This window comes from Sylvia atricapilla, chromosome 21 (genome assembly GCF_009819655.1).
Source record: "Sylvia atricapilla isolate bSylAtr1 chromosome 21, bSylAtr1.pri, whole genome shotgun sequence".
Lineage (NCBI taxonomy): Eukaryota > Metazoa > Chordata > Aves > Passeriformes > Sylviidae > Sylvia > Sylvia atricapilla.
In genome coordinates this window covers 2,395,884-2,411,731 of record NC_089160.1, presented here as the reverse complement: position 1 = coordinate 2,411,731, position 15,848 = coordinate 2,395,884, and the positions used below count along the sequence as shown (strand labels likewise).

General features: G+C 43.5%; 2 protein-coding genes and 1 non-coding gene across 3 annotated transcripts; 2 read left to right on the top strand and 1 right to left on the bottom strand.

Annotated features, from left to right (window-relative positions):
* Positions 1-666: 666 nt before the first annotated feature.
* On the bottom strand, positions 667-3,177 carry COX7B (cytochrome c oxidase subunit 7B). Its single transcript, XM_066333928.1, has 3 exons — positions 2,841-3,177; positions 1,430-1,554; positions 667-866 (listed from the first exon to the last, which is right to left on the bottom strand). The coding sequence occupies exons 1-3, from the start codon at positions 2,875-2,877 to the stop codon at positions 792-794; spliced, it is 237 nt and encodes a 78-aa protein (XP_066190025.1). The 5' UTR covers positions 2,878-3,177; the 3' UTR covers positions 667-791.
* TRNAL-CAA (transfer RNA leucine (anticodon CAA)) lies at positions 3,142-3,258 on the top strand. The gene is made up of 2 exons: positions 3,142-3,179; positions 3,213-3,258. It is a non-coding gene; the product is annotated as a tRNA-Leu (tRNA).
* A 556-nt stretch (positions 3,259-3,814) lies between these two features.
* MAGT1 (magnesium transporter 1) lies at positions 3,815-15,444 on the top strand. Its single transcript, XM_066333927.1, is given in 12 exon segments — positions 3,815-4,596; positions 4,598-4,677; positions 4,679-4,796; positions 5,944-6,113; positions 6,962-7,079; positions 8,048-8,188; positions 9,114-9,254; positions 9,586-9,675; positions 10,865-10,928; positions 12,394-12,468; positions 12,884-12,974; positions 13,982-15,444. Coding segments are annotated over 12 exon segments (1,251 nt in total). The 5' UTR covers positions 3,815-4,449; the 3' UTR covers positions 13,998-15,444.
* Positions 15,445-15,848: the final 404 nt, after the last annotated feature.

The following is a 15,848-nucleotide window of genomic DNA, read 5'->3' as shown; positions in this document are numbered from 1 at the left end:
ACAGGAGCCCGCCCCCGCGGCGATACAACAGGGCGGACTGCGAGGTCCATTCCAACCCACAGCAGCCTGGGAGTCTCTGATCATGAAACACCGGCGTGATCCGATAAGCGTTCTCCTCTCACCTCATTATCTGGTTGCTTCTACTGTAAACGGAAGGTTTACTTCTACTGTAAAAGTTAAATGCGGACAGGGTTGGAACCACCACAAATCTGAGTCCCTTCCGCCCCACATCTGAGTCCCTTCCACCCCAAATCATTCTGGGATTCCCTAAAAATTCATTAGGAAAGTCCCACTGATCCTGAGATACCGCCTGCTCCTGTGGAGCCTCTCCAACTCAAAACTGAATTTAATTTCTTCGCAATTCTCAGGGGTCACGGGAGAAGCAGCTTTACTGGCAGAGGGATTCAAACCATAAAAATCTTTTTGTGGGGAAAAAAAATGGGAGCTCGACTTGGGTCACTGCAAGTCAACTGTAAAGGGATGTGCACTCTGCAGGGGGAATGCAGTGAGGCTGATTCATGAAAACTCAACTTCTGGACTTGTCCTTTATCCACCACTGATCTTTACAGCAATAACTGGGACTGTGTAAAATTACTTGGGGAGTTTTTACACTATTTCTTACACTTCAGCAGAAGAAGAGCACAGAGGAAACCTTGAAGAGCCAGACAGGTTTCTAAGTTTATTTATTAGACCAGAAACACCACTGTCCAAGTGGTAATCAGGGAACAAATGCCATTACACAACCATTTTCTCAGTGAAAGTTTAGACCAGCTCATTAGAAGCAGAGGCTGTTACTCCCTCCATTCCCTTGGAGTGACTCTGCCAACAGGTGAAAAGCCCCACTCAATTTTAAGCTGTGTGAGCACCTGCAAAGGGATAAAACCCAAGATTATTAACTCTGAAATCAAAGAAACTTTCTGACACAGGGTTATTTTTATTGTTTTCAGTACAGATTTCTTGTTACTAGAACACAACATCCCATTTATTTTCTAATTAAACAAGTGGAATATACTTCTATCAAAACTCTTCTATCAAAACATTTAAATGTTTCAGTTTTCTGTTTCAAAATACCCAACTGTAGAATCAAGAGTCTGGAATGTAAAACCCCACCACCATCATATTGGTATTTTCATCTAGAAATTTTGCTGCTGAAAGCTGTACCTGTAGAGGTTTGAAATGCCAAGTAGAAGAGAGAACACTTGTGTTTCTGATACATTTTCAAATCAGCCAACAGACTGATGCAGAAATTTGAGTAATAACTGAAAATCAAGCTGAGAATTAACAGACCTTTCACATCTATCACATCACTATCCGCTTATGTAAGAAGCTCCTCAATTCTAACCACGGAATTGATTTCAAACAGGCAAAAATTGACAGTTTTAAGGTTTGCAGCTCGAATCACAAGAGAGTGGTGACAAAACCAACTTACATAGCCCCAGACAGATAAGAACACAGCAGCTCCACCCAGGAGGGCCGTGGTTCCATATTTATCGTGGAAGGTTGGCTCGTGCTTGCGATGGGCTTGTCTGACTGCAGTGTGCTGGATCCTACGAGCTGAGGAGTGTTAACAAAAACAGAAATCAACTCAAATATAAGCTCAAACCATTCACAGCCCTCATCTCCCACCAGCAGAGGGGCAAGTGTTAGTGTTAAAAAGATTAAAAGTGCTTTTCAAGAAGACTGGAATGGCTCCAAAACACAGGATATGCACAAAAATACTTGAATTTGTTTCAGCGCTCTCAATTTCTCTCTAGAAATTTATTCTTTAAGTCTAATTCCAGTAAAAAAAAAATCTTCTAAGTTGCTTTTATCATTTTTAGTATTACTGTTTCTCTAAAAACGTATTTTGTTCAGTGCTTAGCATTTTTAGATTTCTGGATGCAAATATCAATCCTGGCAGTACGTGTACCCAAGCAATGTCAGGATGAAGCTCACCATCAAATTCTGTGGTTGAAGGTAGTGGATGTGGGAAACACCTGCCTCATTCCCTCAGGATTTTTGAAGGGAGAGGAGGAAGGAAACTGATATATCCCATGGGCATGAGATAAATAATGGAGAAAAAATACACAGTGATATCTTCACATGATGTACATTAGAAGTGTACACTATAAAAGCCACTCATTAAAGAAAAGGCAACAGTGAAAAATCAAAGCAGCAGCTACAAAAGACAGATTGCCCATTAGTTGTGTACAAAGCATTTGATGAGAGGCTGATGTGTGCATGAAGATATTACAAAATAAAACCTTCTAGTCTCAGGTCAATGGTTTGCATTATTATACCCAGCGGTGATTAGAGAAGATGACGGTGATAGCCATAATGTTACTACATCCCTCGCATGCTCTGTAAGGCTACACAAGGCGTTCATTTAAACATAAAAAAGCCTGTGTATCTACCGAGATAGGTTTATTTTAGCCGCCCGCACCTCGGGATAAGCACAAGGTGACCCAGGAGCAGAGGAACAGACATTGCGGGGTTTGTATCACTGAAGGGGTAACTTTAACCTTGAGTTTAAGCGCTGGGTATTGACTACCCCTTGTCACCGCAGGTTACCAGGCCAGAACGTGCCTTTAGGTACTTGGGAAAGAAAGCACCAAGGAAAGGAGTCTTATATCAAAAAGCAACTAGGAGATTAAAAAAAAAAAAAAAAAAAAGGCTGAAAGAAATAAAATAACAAGCGGGAAGCGAAGAACGCCAGAGCCGACCGCAGCCCCTGAGGCGCCCACACGACCCTCTTCGGGTGCGAGTCGGGGGCTGAGGGACAATCCGCCCAGCGCAGGGCACAAACCGAGAGAGACCCCGTGAGGAACCCCCCAGACCCCGAGAGCCGCCCCTGCGCTTACCGACGAGGCTCTGCGCGGCCCTGGCAACCGGGAACATGATGAGAGCCGAGCGCGTACCCTTGACGCCGGTGAAGAACAAAATGGTCGCGGCGGAAGTGGCGGCGCGGCGGGGGCCTGTGGGTAACGCCGGGCTCCTCCTCGCCGCGGCGGAGCTCCGCGGCCGGGCCGGCGGTTCCCTGGCTGCTCTCCGGGACTTACCGGGTGCAGATGGACTCTCTGTGAGGGGCCAAGGGATAGGGAAAAGCGGGTATGGCTGTGATAGCAATGTTAAGTGTGTCCCGGCTGCGTCTGCAGTCGCAGTGTCAGGATGGCCGAGTGGTCTAAGGCGCCAGACTCAAGGCGTTCCGCGCCTTCCCGCGGCGGGTTTGGGTGTTCTGGTCTCCGTATGGAGGCGTGGGTTCGAATCCCACTTCTGACACATAACTTTTTCCTCTTTCTTCCCCTGTCTTGGGTTACTTTCAATCGGCGAAAGCGTCGGGTTGAAAAAGAGTCTGGGATTTTAGTGCAAATAGAAGTTAAAAATAATTTTAAAATAAAACATGAAGCGTGAGGAAATCTTCATCTCTCCCTGGCGATTCCGCGTCAGAGCCTTAACCCACCACACACCTGCTGAGGTTTCCCCGGGGCATTTGGATTTTAACAATATTTGTAACACAAGATCCAGCAATTTATAGCGTGTATAACATGAAGCATGTATCTGAAGCAAGAGGGAGAACTTCGTTACACTGAAGGTGGCAGAGCCCTGGAACAGCTGCCTAAGCAAGATGTGGAATCCTCTTTGGAGATACTCAAAACCTGAAAGCATTTGTTTGTTTCAATCTGTGGATTATGTTAAATTTTCTTAAGAAAGGATGTTCTTTGATGTTTGAGCTTTGTATACTTTCTAGCCTAATCAACAAGGAAGGAGATTCAATCCATGAAACAGCAGGTCTCAAGCTCTAAGTAATGACCACATGCTGGGAAAAAAATTATTTTTTGGTAGAACTGCCGTGTTAAGGTTTAGGGCTTGACATGTTTTAATTATCTGAGGCTTAGGGGGAGGTTAACAAAGCTTGGTAAGGAGGATGTACCAATGACAGTGGACACAAATAGTGCAGAATTTACGGCCCATTTTGCAGAACTCCCGCGGAAGGAAGACACTAACAAAGCCAACCCAGCAGCTGGGCTGAAATCAGTTCTAACTGGGGAAAGGTAATTCCAGCAGGGGCAGATCACGACCACCAACCCACTGACCCAAAGGAGACAAAGTCAGAGCATGTGCACTAATTAGTATGAAAACCAAAGAGAAACATTGACCAATAGAAGATAGAATACTAATTAATAAGAGACCTACCCTACTTGTAGCCAGTGAACACAAATTCCTTTGTTTGTAAAAACGTATAAACAGTAAAAAGGTTTGAGAGTTGGCGTGCTTGATTTATAGAACACCACTGAGCACCCATGGCTAGCACAACTCTAATATAAATCAATCTCTCTCTCAGTGTGGTTATCAGCTTATTGCACACCGGGTAACGAATCCGACTTTAGTGAACAACGGTGTGTCACCTGCTCCGGGAGACCCTGTCTCGGATGATCTCCAGAGGTCCCTTCGAACAGTAAGGGCTCTGTGATGCAGCTCAGAGACCCCAACAGCGGCCACCGCGTCCCGGGGTCCCGGCACCTTCCCCCTCAGGGCCCGCTCTCCCCTCAGGGCTCGCCCCGCCCACCCCTCAGGGCTCCACCAATGGCACGGCTCCAGCTCGCCGCGCTCCCACAGGCTCAGCCAATCGGAGGCCGGCGAGCGCGCTCGTGCCGCCTTGTCCGCCAATGGGCGCCTCGCGGGCGGGGCCTCAGGGCCGGCGGGGCGGGCGAAGCGGGGCGGCCATGGCGGCGCTGCCCGTGCCGCTGCTGGCGCTGGTGCTGCTGCTGCTGGCGGGATATGGCGGGCCCGGCGCCGCGGGGCAGAGGAGGAAGGAGGTGAGACTTTCCAGGAGTCCCCGCGCCGCGCTGGGGCCGGTTCTCGCTGAGCGGGATGAGGGCAGGGCCGGCTGGGGCCCCGCGGGGTGGCCTGGCCTCACCCCCGGTCCTCGCCCTGAGGGAACTCGCAGGGAGGGAAGGTCCTTGTTTCCAGGGTCTTCAGTTCTTTTTAGGAGCACTGTACGAGTGTTGTCTTCCTAGTGCATGGAGTTTGCTGGGGGGACGATGGGTGGTCTTTGGTTGTAGTCGCTAAGGTGCAGCTTCCTTCCGCACACTTGACCTGCAGGGTGTGGAAAAATCCTTCTATATAAGTATACACGTATATATATAAGTCTATACATTATATGTAAGTGTGTACTTGTGTCATTTGTAAGTCAGAGAAGAATAATTTATTATGATTATTGTCATGGCGAGATTCTTGGGGCTTCCCTGTGTAGGGTTAGGAGTTGGACTTTGATGCTCCTACTGGCTCCCTTCCAATTCAGGATATATTATGATGATTTCCTCTAACATATTTATCTGAAGAAGGGTGTTAACGAGTAGTGAAGTGCTTTATGATAAATGCAACATTTATGAGTTCGTCAAACTTAATGCCTCTTCTCATAATGTTATAGAATAGATTGTCTCCTTTTTAAGGAATATTTTAGTGTTGAGCACATCTCAGTTTTTAAAATATATTCTGAATTATGGTTCTTTTTTTCCCAGCAGTGCTGAAAATGAAATGTTGAGGTTGGTTCCATCTCTGGTGTTGGTTCCACTGCCACGATTTTTGAAAGCTGGAACAGTTTGATGCTTAGTATAGAATAAAGGCTGTGGAAGGGATGGAGGTGGTTGGTACAGCTGAAAGAAATCCTGCAGCTACTGTGAGGAAGGACTGAGGGTCTTCAGCAGCCTGGTCATGCTGAATGCTTAAAGCTGTGTGTGTTATTGGGTGATTGAAGTTAATGAATTATGTTAACATGACTGTTAAAAGCTTCTTTGAATGCCTTGCAAAATCTTACTGAAGTATCACTATCACATCACCTGGGTGGTTATAATACCTGTGGTATTTGTTACAGCAAATCTAAAAACTTCTAAGACTGTACTGTGAGACTAGAAAAAAAAAATTAAGAAAACCCCAACAGTGTTGCTGTGTCTTGATTTTCAGATGGTGTTATCAGAAAAAGTGAACCAGCTGATGGAGTGGGCCAGTAAAAGATCCGTGATCCGAATGAACGGAGACAAATTCCGGCGCCTTGTGAAGGCACCGCCCAGAAACTACTCAGTGATTGTGATGTTCACTGCTCTTCAGCCTCACAGACAGTGTGTTGTGTGCAAGTATGAGCTCCTTTAGTCCTTAATTAGAACCTGAAAATTATCTGATGCTTTGTAGGGAACTAAATTTAAGAGCAGGGTTGAACTTTGACACACGTGGGAGGAATATGTATCCAAGTTTACAGTAGGATTGTTTTTGCAATTTAGTGTGTGGGAATATATGTGTAATGGGTTTGTGAGGAAAGAACATAAGCCTTAGTTTTATCTCTCTACTAAAATAATCCCTGCTTTGCAGAAACAGTGTTTACTCTGGAGAAAGACACAGTGAAAGTTCAACTTTCCTGGCATGAGCTGCTGAAGAAATGTTTGTAGAATTATTGCTGGCCATGGAGATTAAATCTTGTTTTTAATTAGTATATTGCTTGGAACTTACTTATAATTCCAATATCCTCGATCCTTAACCATATTCTAGCTTTCCTGTATTAATCTGGAGGTGGCAGAGGTGTGTAAGGGTGAATTTTATACCTAGTCCATTGAAATTCTTGGTTTTCACCCTCTGACCTGGAGGAAAGGGCACACCTGGCCACGTTTTGGTGCTCTGTGGGCTGGCAAATCGTGAGCAGCTGGGTTCTATTTCACCTCTCAGTTAGAAATTACTTCTGCCTGTGTTCATGGACTCAACACATCTTGCCCTTCTATTTAAAAAACCAGGTGCCAAATGCTTCACCTGGTGGTAGATGAGTGTCTGTGCTTCAATTATTTCATTAACACTCAAACTTTCATTTGAACCCTAGAGAATTAATGGGGTGGGTGTGGGGTGTACCCATGGATGGGGTGGGTGGGCACAGCTCCCTCAGCTGCTTTACAACTCTGCTGTGGATAAACTTCATCTCACTTGGTGTGTTTTTCAGGCAAGCTGATGAGGAATACCAGATTCTGGCAAACTCCTGGAGGTATTCCAGTGCATTTACCAACAAGATTTTTTTTGCTATGGTGGATTTTGATGAAGGCTCAGACGTGTTTCAGATGGTAAGGTCTTTTGCTCTTCTAACCTTGTTTTCAGTTTGGGTTTTGGGAAAGAAGGCAAAGATGTTACATAATTTAGTGTTACAGTGAACAACTGAGTGAAAAGATAAAAGCTGTCATTCTTGGAAGAAAGATGGCCTGAGCACGTTGGTAGGAATATTAACAGAACTGACAGATGTGGAATAGCTACAAAGAGTGAATTGGTTTCTTTGACTTTTTTCCCTGAGATGTCTCCTCTAATAACTTATGGTGTAATTGTTAATGGAATCCCTCTGTGGTACATGAAGATGTAAGATAGAAAGCACTGATGTCATTAGGAACAGCTATTACAATTTTTAGATTACTAGAGAATGATAGATTAGGCTTTTGGTGTGGGTTAACTAATTTCCTTTCAAGTACCCAGCCATTTTTCTCTTCTATTAACATTGTGTGACCACATTTCTATTTCTCCAGCTGTGAGAAGATTCCATGTGCACTTGCAATTATAGGTCACATTAATAGGTCATTACAGTCTTCCAGATGTTAACTTGTTTTTAAAGAGGTACTAATCTCTATTTAACAGCTGCCCAGTTTCAGCAGTGATATTTTATTAAATGGAAGCTTTTTAAACTGGAGAGTTGAAGAGAGATTTCTATTTATTACTCTCATTAATTTTTTTTCCTTAGTGTAACATTAAAAATGCATTCATCAAGCTATGGCCTTCCTAGATTTCTGAATCATATATTGCTGTTTTGCAGATTTCTTTATCAAAAGTAGTATTTGGAGAGGAAACATTCAAAAAAAATGTGCATGACATACAGAAATGCAAGCTGTGTGCTGCCTACTGTTTTTTTCTAAAAAGCCACGGCCATTAAATCAATGAACTAACTTTTCTCATTTAGCAACAATATTGCAAGCCAGAAATAGCGCAGAACCGTGTTACTAAATAGTCCTTTCATAGGCTCTGCCCTGTGTGAACTCTCTCCCTGCAGCTGAACATGAATTCTGCCCCCACCTTCATTAACTTCCCAGCCAAGGGGAAGCCCAAGCGAGGGGACACCTACGAGCTGCAGGTGCGCGGCTTCGCGGCGGAGCAGCTGGCGCGCTGGGTGGCCGACAGGACAGATGTCCATGTGAGTGCAGAGCCCTGTCCTGAGCCCCCTGTGCTGGGCAGGGCCCTGAGCCCAGCTTCCCTGAGCCCCCTGTGCTGTGCAGGGCCCTGAGCCCAGCTTCCCTGAGCCCCCTGTGCTGTGCAGGGCCCTGAGCACAGCTTCCCTGAGCCCCCCCTGTGCTGGGCAGGGCCCTGAGCCCAGCTTCCCTGAGCCCCCTGTGCTGGGCAGGGCCCTGAGCCCAGCTTCTGTCACCAACCCCTGTGCTGGGCAGGGCCCTGAGCCCAGCTTCCCTGAGCCCCCTGTGCTGTGCAGGGGCAGCCCAGCTCCCTTTCCTGAGCCCCCTGTGCTGTGCAGGGCCCTGAGCCCAGCTTCCCTGAGCCCCCTGTGCTGGGCAGGGCCCTGAGCCCCCCCTGTGCTGTGCAGGGCGAGCTCACCTTCTGTCACCAACCCCTGTGCTGGGCAGGGCCCTGAGCCCAGCTTCCCTTAGTCCCCCTGTGCTGTGCAGGGCCAGCACAGCTTATCTGAGCACTCCTGTGCTGAGCCAGCTGGGGAACATCACTTGTGTTCTGTGCCTCCTGAGCTCCTCATCTACAAAATCTAGTCAGACACACAACTGCATCTTTTAATTTCCTTACAGTCTCTGGGCTGGTATTTTGTGTAATGCTGTATTTGAGTAGATGGGAAAACTCGTCTCCTTCCTTCTTGCTCTCTGTTCCTGTGGAAGAAAAATAGTCTTTAAATTATTGAACAGGGTAAAGTAGTATAAAACTGAAGTTACAGTATTGGTGGAAGAAGCATTGCTTACCTCCCGAGTCAGATTAATTATACAGTAAAAGTGTGTGTACAATATTTTTTCCACTCAATATGTTGTGGGCTGTTTTAGCAGGAGTGCAGGTATAATGCATAATCCTACTGAGAGGAAATGATTTCACTGTCCTCTGTTCAGATCCGTGTGATAAGGCCACCAAACTATGCTGGCCCCCTGATGCTGGGGCTGCTGCTGGCTGTCATCGGAGGCCTCGTGTATTTGCGGGGCAGCAATCTGGATTTTCTCTATAACAAAACTGGCTGGGCCTTTGCTGCTCTGGTGAGTAAAAATCCCTTTTGTCTCCCTGTTACATTGAGTTTTGTAGCACTTCAAGTTTTCAAAAGCTTCTGCGTTTCAAGATGTTTAAAGTTGGTAGAGGAAAATGAGGTACAGTTAATTTTGCTTTTTCATAGGTTGATAGCATTATATGATCTTAGTCCCTTCAGTTCACTGAATTCTTGATTAGATGCCCTTTGTACAAAGATAAAGTGGGACAATTCTTAGCCTTTGTTCCAAGCTAGTACACTTTGGTCTGAAGTGAAAAGATACCAAGTTAAATTAAAAATAAAAGAGAATCCTTATTAAATAGCATTTCTTCTTTCCTTTTCAGTGTTTTGTGTTAGCAATGACATCAGGCCAGATGTGGAACCACATCAGAGGCCCCCCCTATGCTCATAAGAATCCCCATACGGGGCAAGTGGTGAGTGTTGCCTTCACTTCCTTTTCTGCATTTCTGTTGTGTTTCTGAAGAGTGAGACTGATACTAAGAGACAAATCAGAGTGCAAATTCTGCCTCTGTCTTCTCTCTGTGTGAGTGAGACCAACCTGTCCTGCAGTGAGCAAGGCAAATCAGTGTCTTGCACATATATTGTATCTCCAGTGGTGAAGGGATGTGACAGCTGTAAATTGCTTACAGCACAATAAAGGTGTTTATGGATTGATTATATGCTAGAATTCCTATTGCTGAGCCTGGCAATTATGTTTCAACCTGGTCTTGTTAACTCATACACTCATCTAATGACTTCCATATAAAACCATCTTTCCTCAAGGTTCTTGAGGTAAATTAATATCCAGTGACCTCAGATTTATGAAGTCTCTTTCTTGGGAAAAATTTCTTGAACGTAATTTGAAATATGCTACTCTGTTCATAACACAGAATGAGATGCACTGTGGAAGTAGCTACAGTGTTCTGAGATCATTGCATCTGCTCAGGTGCTTACACATCAAATACTGCCTCTTCTCATGTTTTTACTCAGGGAATTAATTTGGTGAAATCTCCTTTTGTGCCTGGTTAGATGGGTCAGGCCCTCTGTATTCTTCTGTAGAAAGTGGATAATTTTTTTTCCTACTTAGATATGACATCATAACCATTATAGGGCATCCCATAGGGATTAACAAATTGTGTTTTTTCACAAATTTCAATTCTTCTGTTAACCCAGGAGTGAGAAAGATTTCAGTGCTTGGTTCTGGAGCCAAGTGAGTCTGGTTCACACAAAGATTGAAGGGATTGTCCCTAACCTAAGCAGCTAATACACAACCTAAGAATCTCAGTCAGGGAATGGATCAGATTTGGATCACATTAGGATGCAGGAGGGCCTAATCTTGTGGTGTTTTTCTCAGATGCACTGGAATCTGGACCACAAAGGTTGTAGCTGCACTTGGACTTACTGTAATCTGAATGAGGCTGACTGTGCATGATAATAGAAGAAAGATCTTCTATCAGCTCCCCCAAAAATCAGTGATCAACAATTGAAATCATTCATGCTCCAACTTCTGCCTTCTCCTGAAAAAAAGATGCAAACCCCAGTCCCAGTCTCTGTAGCTGTTGTTAATCGTGTCAAAGTTGTCTCTAGTCTTTTCTAAATTTAATTACTCTTTGTGTCTTACAGAATTACATCCATGGAAGCAGCCAAGCCCAGTTTGTGGCAGAAACACACATAGTTCTGCTGTTCAGTATCCTTCCTGGGAGAATTATGTGGTTGGTGACAGTTTCTTGGTCAGCAAATGCTGCTGCCTTTTCTGTGGTGCTTTGTCATGGCTGTAATTGCCACCTCACACTGATGCAGAAGCTTGTAAAACCTTTCTGCACTGACAGCTGTGCTTTTCCTGTGCCTCTGATCTTTAAACTGAATAGAAAAATATTTACTGCTGTCTCACCTTCTTGTGTAAGTACCAAGCTGAATACATCACTAAAATTGTGGAACTTTTAGCATTCGTTTGTACTGATGATGCAGGATTTTGCCATGCTGTCAAGAGAGGCAAGTGGAAACTTTCAGACTGAGAGCTTTTACCTTTCTCATTTGTACAAAAAATGCTTCTTTGGGGTCATAAGAACACCTTAATATTCAATGTTCTGTTTTTCTATTCCCACATGTATATTTTTGATCCATCATTTTTAACTTTAGTCATTTCTGGCTGGAGTTTTTCCTCTGTGTCTTGTCACCTGTATCAGCATTCCTTTATTTTTATTCAGGGCCTTTTCTTATATATAATATTTTAAACTTAAAACAGGCACTTGGAGGAGAACTTCTGATCTTTTTCTGTTACTGTACTTCTGATCCACTGGGTCAAATTCAAAGTAGAAACTTTTTGTTGATGTTTATCTGTGTTATTGCTGTCCATCACATTATGGACCCAACCCACCCACTGCTGGAGACATTTCAAATTACTGATTTTGGTGAGATTTCTGTGGGTTCAAGTAATTTTCCTCCTGTGCTGAAGGTGAGCTGTGTCTGAAATGGAAAGATTCTTGATGGTCCTGATGCAGTCAATGATAAATACTTTTCCTTTCAGCAGGAGACTTGGGACTGTACATTTGTAGTGAAATGGAATTAAATCTTTGGGAATTCTGTCTTTTGTTCCACTGGATTCACTACTTTGCTTTGATTCATTCTTGGCAAACATCTGGCCTTTTGTGTTGTCTGTATTTCTTTAATGTTATGATCTTTTTTTTTTTTAATTTGAAGAATTAGAAAAGAAATATTGCCAGTTGAAAAACAGCCTGTTGGATTAAATACTGCATGTGTTTTATTTGTTCTGTTGGCTGAGTGAATGTAGAAGCTTAATTCCTTTGGGGATTTTCCAGTGGAGAACAGCAGTAGGAGTGGACCAAACTCTCTGGGAAGGAATGCTGCTACTTTACAAGCTGAGATAATAAATGCATGTTTTTAATTTTGCCTGAAGACTTTCCAGTTTATATTTTAAGCTTTGCATTTATTTTCTCTTAAAAGCTGCCATTATGAAGTCTTTCAGTGTGTTCTTTTTTCCCCCCATAGTTGCTGATTTGGCTGGGAAGTCTTTGATTTCTCCAGTGAGTTTTAATGCCCCAGGTATGGTGTGGGAGGTGAATTTAGGGGACTGGAAGTCTTGTTTTGAATCTATTGTACTTTGTTGGTTTAGCCTTAAACAGCATTTGTAGATGGTGGAGTTACTTTAGGAATGGTCCTTCTCCACGAAGCTGCTACTTCTGACATGGATGTGGGGAAAAGAAAAAGTGAGTACTGATACTTTGTGTGTGAGTAAAGGCATCTTCAGTGAGGGGTTTGATACAGCACTGAACAGAAATGCTTTTGCACTGGAGGGGTTTAATTCACTTCCCTCCCACCTCTAAGCTGAGAAAATAATTTGGATTTTCGACAGTTTTTGAAGTTGCTTAGCAAACTGCAGGATAAACCCTTTTGGCAGATAAAGAGGCTTTGCAGTGTTTTGCTGGAAAGAGGGAGAAGAAGGGACTTTTTCTCAGAGCATTTGTATCAAATTGATATAAAATTGATGTTAATTTAGTATTTCTCAACGACACGAATAGACCAAATCTGTAAATATTGCAGAAGGCTTTGAAACCCTGAGTCCCTGAGGTGTTTGCAGGGGCAGCTGTCCCATCACAGCCTCTCCCTGTGCATCTCTTGCAGTTATGTGCATTGCTGGCATTGGCCTGGTGGTGCTGTTCTTCAGCTGGCTGCTGTCTGTCTTCAGATCCAAATACCACGGCTACCCCTACAGGTAGGTCAGGCTGGGGCCCTGCAGCCCCTGATCCCTGGGCTGTGGGGTACAGCTGCCCCACTGCAGCTCTGCTGGCTCGTTTGGGAAATGCTCCTGTAGGAATGCTCCACTGGTTTCTCAGAGTAGCAATATTGGGTGATAAAGTCAGCAGAAATTAAGAGTGTTTCATGGATATCGTGATTTTTTTTCAATCGAACCAAAGCAAAGATTCCTGAGCTCTCCTTTTCATACCATTGCATGTTATAAAGTGCTTCTGTTTTCAGAATGATATCTCAGCCAGTTTATACTGGCAACAAATGTATTTTCCACCCTATTTTTCTCTCTTCCATATTGATACATCATTGTTAATCCCTATTTGTGAGAACAGGGAAGATGCTGATGCTTTAAGCTGCCTACATTTGGGGATTGCTTGTGTAAGAAGTCTAATACTGTGAATTGGCCACTTCTATATATGTCTGACTGATACAGATACCTTAGGTGTGTTTGCTGCCTTTCATGCATTTTGAAGCAATAAGTACATGTTGAAGGACCAGTTTCTGATGATTTCCCCATCTGCAATGAGCTGAATTTGTCTATAAAGCTAAACCCACAGACAGATACTGTGCCCTCTCTATGAGAAACGTGTTCTTATTTAAAAAGATAGAAATAATGAAACTTGTTATTTTATGAAGACTTTTCCCAAGAGCAAAAGACAAGTGAAATTATTCCCTTTTTGATAACTGGTCAGCTTTTCTTCTGATATCTGCAATGATCTTATATATTCCTCTTGACTTTATTGTAGGGAAGATGTGGTTGTCTTTGCTTTTGAGTTTTTAGAAACTAATTTTTAAGTGATTTATTTCACAGCTGCTTTTGTTGCAGCAGCATCAGGCCCAGTTTCTCTTTCTGATTTTCTTTTATAAAAGAATTTCTAGCTGTTTCTGGCATTTATAAGAGCTAAGTTGAATGTTGCATACCTTTGTTTCTTATAAACTTAACAAGAATGTTTCTTATTTTGCTCTTTGCAGTTTCCTAATGAGCTAAAGGGTCTGTAACATCAGGAAGGTGGTGGCTCTGAACTTGGATGTGGTGGAATGAGGAGCTCAACGTGTGTGGTTTGTGCTACCTCTGCTTACACTGAGACAGTTGAACACTGAACCAAAGACAATGGAGTGCCTTAAACACAGCAAGCAATTTGCTCTGAAGGACAACAGAGTGTTAAGATGCAATCCCTCTTTCATAAGCTTTACATCTTCTTAAGCAACTCTACTGCTAGCAAAATTCAGAATGTAATGCTTAAAACTGCATTTCCATGGACTAACTAGAAACGGTACTTTCAATTCACGTGGCTAATCTGTTCACCATGTTTCTTTTCCCCCTTGAATTATCACCTTGTTTCTTCTTTGTGCATAGCAGGTGACAGCAGCTTCTCTGCCATGCCTTTTCATGGCTGAGGAAACAGCTCCATGTACCTGGAAATCTTTTCCTTCAGTCTGTGTGCAACCCTTGGAGCATGCTCCAGATTCCAGTGTGGAATGTGCATATCCTGGAGCTGGGTCTCACTTTTGAGAAGAGTTTTTAACTGCTGTATGATGCAAGAGGTTGTTTCACAGATGAAGGGGCAGTTTTCAGCATGTAGAATGGAGTTATTAATTAATTAAACCTTTCTTTGCCAAATGATGAAACTGCAATGTTTAAGTTGTAAACTTTGACTCGGAGCTGGAAAAAAATTTCTTAGACTGTCCAACACTCACACAAGAGTACAAACCAAAAGTACAAAGGTGACTATCTATGTGTTGCATGAATTCAAAGTTGCTAATTGGCTTTCAAGTTATTGCCTAGAGCCCTGGCAAGCCAACAGATAACAGATATGTGGTCATTTATAAGTTTTGCATTCTCCACTTGTTTTCTGCACGTTTTTATCCTTGGGGCAGAGCTGTCTGCTCCCAGGATAAACATTGTTACCCCAGGACACGTTTGATGGCCTTACAATCCCATGCATGTGCTGCTTGCTCTCTCCTTCTGTTCTCTCACCTCACAAAGATACTTTGCCTTAAGAATTTGTGAGTGGAAGCCATTGTGCCTCAGCAAAAACTGTTGTGCAGTTCAGCAGTTGTACTACAGGAAATCTTTGCAGCCTGATCCAGTAACACTTCCTTCCGCAGGCTCTGGTGGCCTTAGAGGTTCATGGTCAGAGACTTTTGTCTCCTGCTTCTGCCTCTCCCCTCTCTCAAAGGGTTACAGGATCTGGATGTTTGAAGTTGAATCTCTGAAAGGATTCTATCACTCCAAGCAGAATGTTATTCTTATGCAGTTTTGCTAAATTAATAGACATCTCAAGTGCCTTAACTTCACTAATTTTGTTGTTTGATGTTTCCACTCGGTGAGATGCATTTTTCTATGCCACATAGAACGATAAGCCTTAGTGGAACAGATAAACTGTGTGCCTGACTGGATTTTGGACAAGTTTCAATAAAGCCTTTTAGTCTAATCCATGCTCCTGTGTCTTTTAAACTTTGACATAAAACAAGCCAACCTGTTGTCTTCCACTATTGTTTCAACATGTTAATTACAGCCTGTCTGCACAGAGTAAGTAACCTGAGTATGGGTGAGTAGACTGGATGTGTTTATGTGGAGAATTACAGTCCAGAATGTCAGCACCAGAGAGCTGCTCACGTAGCCAATAAAGATTACATGATTTTGGCTTGTCTTTGACAGCTGTCATGCAGTGAAAATCTTGGATCCCTGGAGTTCTAGACAGATCAACTCCCAGTGTTTCTGGAGGTGGCATCTTGTTAGCACTGTAGATTTGCCTGGAACAACTCAGCACTGCTGTACTTGTGGCTTGTTTTCCTGCCCAGCTGGTAAAATGCTTCCCATTAACTTTTTCAGTTA